Below are 11248 nucleotides of genomic sequence, written 5' to 3'. Positions count from 1 at the left end.
AGTGAGTGTGTAAGGAGACGGGTATGTTGTTGTTTTGTTTGGTTGTTTTTTTTTTTTGTTTGTTTGTTTGTTTTCTCTCGCTGTGGGGTTTTGTGTCAGGTGCAGCCCGGGAGTTCGGGCCCGCTGGAGCCGCTGAGTGAGCCGTTGCCGGAAGCTCGGTGGAGCTGCGGAGGCTGGAAGGAGTCTGTGAGGGAGCAACGCACGGAGCGCGCGGGTCGGGAAGGGTGTATTGGCCTCGTCTTGCAGGGAGAGATGCACTGCGTCCCCGTCCGCGCCTTTCCTCTCTATGGAGATGCCAGCTCCTGCGCTCGGGGCCACTTTTGACTTTTTTTTGAGTCGGCCTGTCTGCAGATTGTTGTCCTGGGCCGTGCCTGCTGCCTCTGGCTTGCAGCAGTACGCTGGTCACGTCTTGCTGTTCAGGAGGTGGATAGATGAGAGGGCATGGCCTCATCTTTTTAGCATGGAAGGCAGGTGGGGGGTGAAGGGGAGGTAATCGGTGAGCCAGTGCTGTATCACTTACTTTAGCGTGTAGTCTGCGGTATTAGTTTTAATTTTTATTTTCTGGCTGCACTTCAAGTCGTTTCTGAAACTCCTTCAAGTGTTTGTCATTTTAAAAAGCTTAAGTAGTCGATGGCTCCCACTGTATTAATGTACAGATGATGTGAAATGATAGCGGCATTCTTGCACTTTGCATTTGCTTTTTTATATCAGACAGAAGTTGCCAGTGTTAAATTTCAGAGTAGTTCTTTACCACCTTATTGATAAGCTTGCTTATTAATTACAGAGCTGCAATTTAGCCTGAAATTATCGTGTTGGTATGAGAGAAGCAGAACAACTTTATTTCTGTTTGCCAAGACAGTAAACTTTTAACATTTCTAAAACTAGTGTTACAGATTTCAGCAGTTGTGTGGGTTACTTTTAAGTTAACATACTGGAGAAAAAAAACCCAACTATAACTCCTGAATATATGTTAGTGTCTTATTGCTTCTTTCACTCCTTTATTGCACACTTTAAAGCAATGTTTATATAACTTCATATAACTTTGCTGAGTTGAATGTACTCTGAAAAGTGTTCCTTTTACCAGTATATGTGTTAAAACAGTTCTTTTTGAATGCAGACACTTCAAACAAATGGATCCTGATCAGAAACAAACCAAAAAGTCATCAGATGAAATAATTAAGAGAAATATTTTTAAAAAATACCAGATTTTATATTTTGTTCACATTACTGTAAAGTAAGAACTAGAAAAATACACAGCAAACAGTTCCATAAGTGTTCTGTTTTGCCATAAATCTTGACTTTCTGCCTTTTTTCCACATCCATGTAAGAAATGTTTAACTACTGATTTCACTAAATAAGTGCAATGACAGCAGATGGTCTCTAGTTAATGCTTTAGAGCTGAGCATTCAGGTTAGAAAGAGGGTAGTAATCTTTTTGATACATATAAGACTAGAAATAGTTTGATGTTCTTTAAAACAAAAAGTAACATCCCTCCAGCATACCCCAAAACTCAGTTTGAAGCTGAGAGATTGTGACATAGTTCCATGTGGAATGGCCATTCTTGTCTAAATCCATTTGATGTGTGCAGGAAAAGAGTTCTTCAGTACCTGATCGTGCCTTCAGTGAGGCATTATTAGCTTAAGCAAGCAACTATTCATACCGTGAATTCTCTGTGAAACCAGTCACATTCATTCTTTTTGCTGAAGTGCTATCTGAACACGCCTGTGCGGTTTATTCTGGGAAAATGGGGACAGCTATTCTGTGCTATTTTATCACTTGGCTTTCTGCACTGCTATTATGTGATACTGTAGCAGTTGGCTCACAAGCACCCTGAAGCATTTGGTATAGAGTGGAGTGGGCCATAGGGTATCTTCCCTGCTTTTCTCTAAAAGTGTGATGTAGGAAAATAGATTGATCTGCTTCTATGAAGATGTTTGTGTTGTAACTGCACTGCAAAAAGAAAGTGTACTGAAGAGGTTATTGAATTTATACCTGCTAAGAGTAAAATAGTGTTTTTTAGAAAATTAAATCGGCATTGTATCTTTTCATTAGTTGGATAGTCATTGGGTTCTGTAAAGCATTTGTTTCTTAGAGATGGCTGTAATGATTTGCATGCTTACCACAACACAATTTTGGAAAAGTTTATTGTTGTGAAGTCTAATCAATAGGAGTACAAGAGGTTTTCTTCTTAAGTTTTTTGGTTTTGAGTATAAAACTTACTTACAGTCTGAGAATAGTAAAATGCAGATTATATCTTGGGTTTTCTTCAGGTTCATGAGTGTTGTGAAAGCTATTCATATTTTAGCCATCAAATATAACATAGCCATCAGTGTTTCATAGCAGTATTTTCAAGAATTTTTGCAAGGATAGTGTTATGCTGTCTTTTTCAGTTCCAGAAAAGGACAGAAAAAAATCCTGTGTCTTCAAGGAAGAAGACATAATACTTGTAGTACTAAAATATTTTAATCTGAGGGAAAGCCAAAGGCCACATCGTAACTCACAATTGTGTAGAAGAATCTTGTGGAATCATAAGGTGCTCTAATTAAGAGAGGGCCATAAATTCTTGAAATTCTCCTAACACTTTATCTTTGAAGAATAGTTGAATTTGACTTTCTTACACTTAAGTATAAAGTATTCCTTCTAAAATCTAATACTTCAAATGATAACTTATATTGGTTGTTAGTGTCCTCTTTCTTTTGCTAGAAAACATACACTTATCAGTAAGGTCCTTCCAAGTGGATGCAATCACTTCATTGCCTAACAAAGTTAACATCAGAGGAAGAAGTTTTAGAACCCGTATTAAGATTTAAGTAAAATAATCTTCATAACCCTGGAGTAAGAAGACTGATACATCTGGTCTGGTATTTAATTTTTAACAAAGAAAATGCCTGTTTTCTGTCTCTTCTGAATATTTTGCATAGGATACTTCCAGAGCTTACCCAATCAAGTTAGAGAGGGTACAGGAAGCAAACAGGTAACTAGCAGTCATTCAGCCAGGTAGCGCAAACAAGGAAAAGACAGTAATCAGAGCTCCTCAGCTCCACAGTTTAAGTAGGATATCAAGGCACTGATTGATTTCAGGGACTTCTGAGCTGTCACCTTGTGCATTACAGCAATTTATTATCAACTTTATTGTAGTCTTATACCAGTGATGATGTTCTGTTAGCAGTAAACATATAATCCATCTCTACAACAGTAATTTTAATTAGCCAGAAAGAAGAAAGAACCTTGAAAAAAAAAATAATCTTTAAGGACAGAGTTAAAAAAAAAAAAAAAAGTGTTTTGTTAATGTTACCTTTTAATATAGTATAACTGAATGTCCCTGTATTGAAAGGCAAAAATACTTCATCATTGTCATTTCACAGGTAATCTTAATTACCTGTGATTCCTGTATGTGGTTTTGGAATGCCTTACTATGTATCAGTATGAATGACAGCAATTAAATTACATTAGTTACATAAACAGTACAAATAACCAATGATGCTTCGCTCCAGTAGTTAGGCAATTTTAACACATCTAGAGAAAAAAAATTGGTCTGTTAGTGGTCTTATAATGTAAAATTGGCTTTAAGTCTATTTTATGAAAACAATAATATTGCTATTTTTTCAGCAAAGGGTATTTATTGCTGTTAGCAGAACTATCCTCTAAGGAACTGAAGTTTTAAAGATTATATTTTGTAAGAAAATACTTTTGGACCCTTTTAAAATAACTTTCTTCAAAGTGAAGGTCATTGGATTCTTGTTTTAAACAAGCTTTGTTTAATTGTTAATACTAAATTTTCTTTTTCTTTTGAATTTGAGTAATATTTGGATTATAGTAATAGATTTTTTTTGTTGTTGTTTGGAAATTTGTAACACGTCATTATTTTAGGCAACAGCAAGAATATTATTAGTCTAAACTTTGAACAGCTTTGATTACTGTCTGAACCTGGAGAAATAGTTGCTAAATTCTGTTGTTTTGAATTATTTTTAGTTTTGCTTCATAGATGCCTGCAGTGTGGGGTGGGATCATGTTGTTTTTCAGCATGAGTCCCTTTATATCTCAGCTTGCTCAATTTAATTGATTTACATTTATATTAAAAGTTAGAATACAAGCAAGCATCCTGCTCAATTTGCATCCCTCTGGAGATGGAGAATCCACTTCCTTGTCTTAGTTTATACCCATATTTAATCGCTAGCATATTTTACTTATGGTTTGCATTCAGTGTCTTGGCTCTTATTTCTCTTTCTCTATAGGAGTAGTCATGGACATGCTAAGTTCTTCTTTCGGTGTGCTTAAGAAGATTGTGATATGATTTGAATACTACATAATATATTATAGGTCTCAAATCCCTCTATAAGAAACTTTTCCAGCCTTCTAATAATTATTTTGCAGCTCTTTACTGTATTGTTTTTTGTTTTCCTCTGTTGTGTTTTAAAATATGGACAACCCCTAAGTGGTGTTAGCGTTGGCTAGGTCAGTACTATATAGATGTGCAGTTCCTCTCTACTCTTACTTTGTTACTGTTTCTGTGACCAAAGATTGTGCCTGCTCTTTTTGCTTTACATTTACATGGAATTTTATCTGCAGTTGGTTTTTGGTTGTGGTTTTTTTTAACCTAGTTAATTTTTTACAGTGGCTGCTTTTTCAGGATGCCTTTTTTAGGCGTGATGTACATTTCTTGCATAGAACAGCTCTGTTATTAAAAAGTATCTTATATGAGTGTATGTGGCTTGCAAAATATGCATTGCTTTAGTTCTGTCAGAATTAACTGTTCTTTCATCAGTTTTGTTCTGTCACCTGTACAGTTTTCTTCGAGATTTTATATTTTCTTTGGTCTGTGCAGTAAGCCTTTTCATCTGTAGGTCACAAGGGGCTCTCGAAGTTCAATTCAAGTTCTCATTATCACTCAACCCTATTTAGATGCAGTTTTCTGGTAGTAGCAAAAAATGCACTTTGAAATTCTGGCACATTTCCAAACCTTGTGCTTTTCTTCACTGTCACTTGAGTGTAGTGTCAGATACGATAGTAGCATGGGTTAAACAGAGTATCTCCTCCACAGCTAGAGCTCATGCCAAATTATTTTCTAACTAGATGTTTCAAAATAGACCATCTCCTTAGTCAAGGATGTGCGAGTAACGCAGATTTAAAAAACAGCTAATCATCTTCCTTGCTTAAGCCAATTTATTTTTGTTTTTAATGTCCTTGAAATTTCATTAGGTGGTGCTGTTTAGTTTGCTTAATTATTCCCATGTACTGCACGCTACTCTCAAGTTGTCATCAGTGGATGACAGCCAGAATCGTTGTTGTTACGAGAAGCATGTTCTGAAAATTTAAACAGTGATTCAGAGTGAAACAGCTGCTGTAATGTTGGTCTTCATAATTTGTTTATTAATATGTTTTGACATCTACTTGATACTGTATTATTTAACATGGATCATGTACATTAAATATTTTAAGCAAATATTTTGAGTTTGTTGTTCTTTGCTCTGTTGTATCTTATTTCCTCCAAGGCTTTTTTCACTCTTGTCCTAGAGTTAGTGCTTTCATACAGCATTTTTGAGATGCCTCATTTATGAAACTTACAAATGTGCTTTCCATATGCTGTTTCTGATGCTTTTCATATTGGATTATTCCTTTTGACTTTCCATACAAACTGATAATTCATACCTGTTCACTTTTGCGTATTTCTTTTAGTGTAACTTCACTTTTTTTGATCTCTGTACAGTTACTAAACATCAGATGGACACTTACATTTTTAGTGGAGTCATTCTTTGAAGTTGTGGAGTCTTTATCGTTTTTAATCAAAGAAGAGTCTTTGGCAATGTAAATGAAAACTGAAAAGTACAAAAGTCTGTTAATAGCAATGCTGGTATAAATCTGTAATAGCTCTTGTTTTGTGTTTGAATGTAAGTAGTGTGGGTTTGTGTCAGTGTAGCTGCTGAGAGCAGAGTCCCTTTTGAACAGGGAAAACTTGCATCCAGTGATTTGGCTTGGATTTTTTCGAAGAAATATTTGTGCGTTTTTGAGGGATGTTTGTATGCAGTTTGATTGTATTGTTAGATCGAAGAAGGATCAAGTGCTCACAGCTAAGCCGTACTGTAAACCAAATATATTGAAAAGATGACTTTGACATTTGGAAAAAATTTAAAACAGCCCTCTGAACAATAGCTCTGTTCTCTTTTCAATGGTACTGTGTCATACTACCTAATATTCCTGATCAGTTTAATGTTAAATACTGGTTTGATTGTGGTGGGTTCTTTACAGCCTTTAATTGGTTATTAATCTCTTTTCCTGTATTGTGAACCAAGAAGGCTGCACTTCAGTCTGGCTTTTTTTTTTTAAAGAATATAATAATAAATCAGAAACATTTTTTTTTTAAAAAGTCATTTTTATTTTCGTTATATAAAGTGCTCGTCTCAATTGGGAAACACCCTACCCCACTCCTCCACCCTCCCCTGAGTAATAGGCTTTGTAATCTTCTGTGAAACACAGGTTTGAGCTGTGACCACCAGAGGGAGCAAATGGCACGGTCGGGACTCTTCACTAAAAATGTCCAGTTGTCAAGAATCATAGTATAGGAACTAGCCCATGTCTAATTCACGCTCCTGATTTTTGCGTGAGAAAATAATCCATTTGGAAATTAACAATAAATGTTAAATCTCAAATATCAGCAACATTGGGCATTTTAGTTTATTAATCTTTATATCCACTAATAAAAATGGACAGCAGTTAGTCAAACAGTTAACATGTGGAAAAAATTATACGGGATTTTCATTTTATTTAAAACATTGAAAGCTTTTCCTGATTTGTTTTTCATAGTTTACTGAAGACGTTGAGTATGTTGGTAGACGACAAAAAGAAGAACTTGTAAATCAGAACCTACAGGAAGGTAGTACAATAAAAATACTTATTTACATATTTCCTGCTATTGTGCAGCAAAACTTAACCAGTCAGCTAGAAGTCTATTAATTTTTATGTGCTTACATTGAATAGTCCCATTGAACTCGGTGGAAATTCCCATGGTTTAAGGTAGAAGTTTCTAAGTTTAATTTCCTCATATTCACTCATCAGCAGTAATACTAGCTCCAGATGGTGTATGAGGCATTATTGCTGAGGAGGGATGCCCTCAAACCTCTGTAAATGCTTTTACTCCCTTAAATAAGAAACCATGCTGCTGTTTTTACTGAACAGGGTCAGTACAGTGGCTGGAAAATAGAGGGTGGACACAAGGTCTATTGCCACGTACAGAAGGAAGCTGCCATGCAGCATGATGAACATGACCCTCTTATTTGTCTGATCTAGTTTTAGGTAGTCCTGTGAGGAGCAGAGCGGTGGTCCCTTCCAACTTCAGATATGCTATGAATAGATGTGGCCCACATTTACTCTTTGGGTTAGGTTTGTATCTTTATACAAGCAGGATTATGAGCTGCACAGGCATGCCACTTTGAGGTGGTTTGTATGTCACACATGCCACTGTTGCAGACAGACTAAAAATTATTTCTTTCTGTACCCTGCAGTCCTGAGTACATACATACAGAGGCCAGTAGCACTTGCTTGGAGCTAATATAAAACCAAGTACCACATTAAGGATGTATTGATTTAGTATGCATTATACGTGTTTAAAAAGGGCTAATAATTTGGTGTTTCTGAGTGTGCTTTTGTGTTTCAAGAATTCTTGAGATATAACATTGATCAGAGGGAACTGGAAAAAACTTCAGGCGAGGGGATGGGAGGGGGCAGGGGGGAGGGAAGCGTTTATATACACTGCAGATATCTTCAGTGTCAATGCACAGAACAAAATACTGGTTTAAATTCAAAAGTTGAGATGCATCTGTGTTTTCTCATTTCAATTCACTTAGCATCAGTTCTGTGAATATAATAGGTTTGAGGGTATCTATTGTTCTCCTTCTTTAGTCTTGCTTCAGTATGAAATTATTTGAAAAGTGTAATCGCAATATCTGTGGTTGTTCAACACTAGCTTATATAAAAAGTATTTAAGTCTTGTCAAACCTGGATTTCAAAACTATGTTGGAGATATTTAAGATTTATATTGGCCTTGCTAGTTAACAGGCAATGCTTGTTAGACATTTGAAAGTTGTTAATTGTGAATTTATCGTTCAAATCTGAAGTTCACATTATAGAAGCCAAGTTTATTAACAGTCCTAAGCTATGCAGAGTGATAAAAGTCAAAAAACAAATGTGAAGATTGCAGAAGATTTGCATGACTAAGCAAGAACATGGCAGATGGCATAGAAGAAACAATAATTCCAGTTCCTTCTGCACAGTGATAGCTTATGACCTAGTAAAAATTTCTGAAGTTTTGAAACTTTACAGTTACATTAAATGTGACAACATCAGTGCTCAGTGGTGGTCAGGAAAGAAATAAGTGCTATGAATTAGTTGGAGCGGAATAAGGAATAGAAGAGAACATTGTTATGCCACTTAATAAACCTAGACTGCCCCACCTTTTCAAACAGTATTGCAGTTCTGCCCCCCATCTCAAAGATGGAAAACTTTCTTCAAAAATAAGGGAAGGATAATCAGATGAATTTAAAGGTATGCTCTTGTATACGGAATTACAGTTGAATGTGGAATATACACTAACGTGGAAAGGAGATGGCTTGGAATGGGAAAGAATGTGATGAATGTCCATAAAATCATGAATGTAGAAGATGAATAGTGCACAACTGTTCCCTTTCTCTTCAAACAGAAAGGTTAGACAGGCATTGTCAGATGAATTGTCAGGGCTAAGTTAGTACCAAATAAAAGGAGTCCTTCCCAGAGTGGAAGACCATATTCCAGAATATTGTTAGGGCTAAAAATTTATACAGGTTCAGAAAGAAAGTGGATAAACTAATGGAAGAAATCTATTATGAACTGTTGAACATAAAGGTCCTGAATTTTAACAGGTATGTGAAATACAGACTACCTAATGATGTAAGAGTACTTAAAGTATCATTTACTTGCTCTGCAGATATATTTTATTCTCTTTATTGGAGATTGAATAGTGCCTAGATAGACCTGTAGTGTGACCCATTATGGTTTTTATAATTTTTTTTGCAGCTGCTCTGCCCCTTATGTTGTGTCATAAGACACAAAATGGCACTGCTATTAACTGGAAAATTTGATCTAGCATACATGATACGCATTTAAAGTGACGTTTCTATACATCAGTGTATACTTAATGATACCATTCTGTAACATCTGGAAGAACAAGTTTTTCTTAGGATATATAAATATTTATTTTACTGAGATCAGAAGGAAACTTGTGTATGTATTTAGGTGTATTATGAAAAAAAAGTATGTGAATGGTTACTTGTATTGTGTCAGGAGTTGAAGTAAGTTTGTGGAACTTACTAGGACAACTAGACGTCCTGGTCCCTCCGTAGCTGCACTGTGACACCATTTTAGTTTCTCTAAGTGCACATTCAGGCACAATCTGTCTTCACAATTCCTCTACTCTTAGAGCAAATCAAGGTTTACAGTGCCCCCTACAGCAACTGTGCCTTTTTTTTCTTTAACCAGGTCAAGCTAGGTACAGATATTTGCTGAGTATCCTACCTGAAAGCTGAGACCAGTAATAAACTGTGGTTCAGAAAAGCTTTTAAAAACTTTTCTGACTTCTTCACTTCTGGGCTTCTAGGTAGGCCTACTTATAAATTCAGTCTTCAGCTATTTCTAGTTGACGACTTTCTTCCCTGCTGCTCTGGCACTTTTCGTCCATCCTGCAGCTATTTGTTTCTGTTTCCTGACTAAATCTCTTCCTCTCCCTTCCTCTCTAGCTCCTGTGGCTTATAAACCACATGCTTGAGCACAGCATAACTGGAAATTAAGTCCACAGTTCAGGATTTATGCCTTGTTGTTTCTGTATTGCTACAGTTTACCTTCTTTTCTGTTTTTCTGTATCTTTACTTCCTCTGGAATAAAGTTGTGGTAGTATACAAAGTAATCATCTAATATAATGGTTCTTGGGTAGTCCAAGGTCCTTCAGAGCAGAACTTACTCTTGAGTTAATGCATACTTTATTGTTATCACATGTGACAGATTCTCCAATCTTCAGAAATCGTAGAGATTAACAAGTAATTTAGGAAAATGCCATTTTGGGTACGCTTTGCCATCAGTGTACACTATCATGTCTTCCTTACAGTTGATTTTTCAAGTGATACCTGATATTCATCAGATAGTCAGCATTTGGGTACCAGAATGATCTGAATCTCAATCTTAATATACAGGTATCTAATTTACTTTCACTGTGAATATCTCTGCCATGCATGGTCCTGATATAACTCTCTTTAAGGTTCAGAGAAATACTGTTGCTTTTAGGGAGGCTGACATCAATCCTCAAGAATTGAAAACATTAGAGATTCTATCTATAACTGAATGACATGAGTGTGATTAGTTCAACTGATATAAATCTTAGTTAAAAAAAATCACTTAAATTACCAACCTCATTTATACATTTCATTAAATATATTTTAAGAATACTAATGCATTAGTATCAGATAATAGTTCGGTAAAAATTATCGTGTACAATATCAGTAATCGTCCATTAAATGTATTAAGATTTGGATAAAATTTAGACCTTAAAACAACTGTCACTAAATGGATAAATTGTTATATTTCTCAATAATCTGAAATTTAAGTATGTTTTCTCCTCAGTCATCTGAAAGTCATCTAAAAGAATTGCTGAGAAACATCTGCTGCTGGATAATGGCGCTTGTACATAATGATGCAGATCCTTTCATGACTGAGTAACAAAAATGGGCATTTGCAGCCATTAAAGTGTCATTAATGCTTAAAAAAAGGGAGGTATATCTGAAAAATGACTTTGAAAAGAATTTAGAGGTCAAATAACTGTACTGCCAGTGTAAAAGTGGCTAATGCTGTTACAGGTATGTCTTTCTGTTCTTTTTGTACTGAAATGGCTTAGTGGTACTTCAGTAACTTATGAGGTATTACTGTAATAATCCCATGTAAAGTTTTGAAGTGCTGAGATGCTGTGAAAATTGTCACCAGACAAGGTGGGCCAAAATTCTTAGCCCTTACCAGTAATGATGTTAAAAGCCACAATGTATTGAAAGAGGCAAAATTTAGCTGTGGTCCGCAAGTTAAACCTATAAATGGAGACATAGGAAGTATTAAGTTACTAATAGGCATGTTGTGCAAATTCATTGTGTTTGCTTATGTCGTAATTTAAAGATATGATCTGTAGCTTAGATACGCCTATTAAACTAGTTTTCAACTTCATAGCCCTGGTATTGAAAGC

At 35.7% G+C, this 11248-nt stretch overlaps 1 protein-coding gene across 1 annotated transcript in view; it reads right to left on the bottom strand.

Annotated features, from left to right (window-relative positions):
• The window catches only part of LOC104289772, a 30140-nt gene extending 23137 nt beyond the window's left edge, over positions 1-7003 (bottom strand). Inside the window, exons 1-2 of the mRNA XM_009888784.1 lie at positions 6967-7003; positions 5650-5816 (exon numbers count right to left, since the gene is read on the bottom strand). Of these exons, the coding sequence (XP_009887086.1) occupies positions 5650-5816; positions 6967-7003 (204 nt within the window). The remainder of the gene's footprint in view (positions 1-5649; positions 5817-6966) is intronic.
• Between the last annotated feature and the right edge of the window lie 4245 nt (positions 7004-11248).

The sequence above is a fragment of the Charadrius vociferus genome, unplaced genomic scaffold, assembly GCF_000708025.1.
Source record: "Charadrius vociferus isolate BGI_N301 unplaced genomic scaffold, ASM70802v2 scaffold436, whole genome shotgun sequence".
Lineage (NCBI taxonomy): Eukaryota > Metazoa > Chordata > Aves > Charadriiformes > Charadriidae > Charadrius > Charadrius vociferus.
This window is presented reverse-complemented; position numbering and strand designations above follow the sequence as displayed.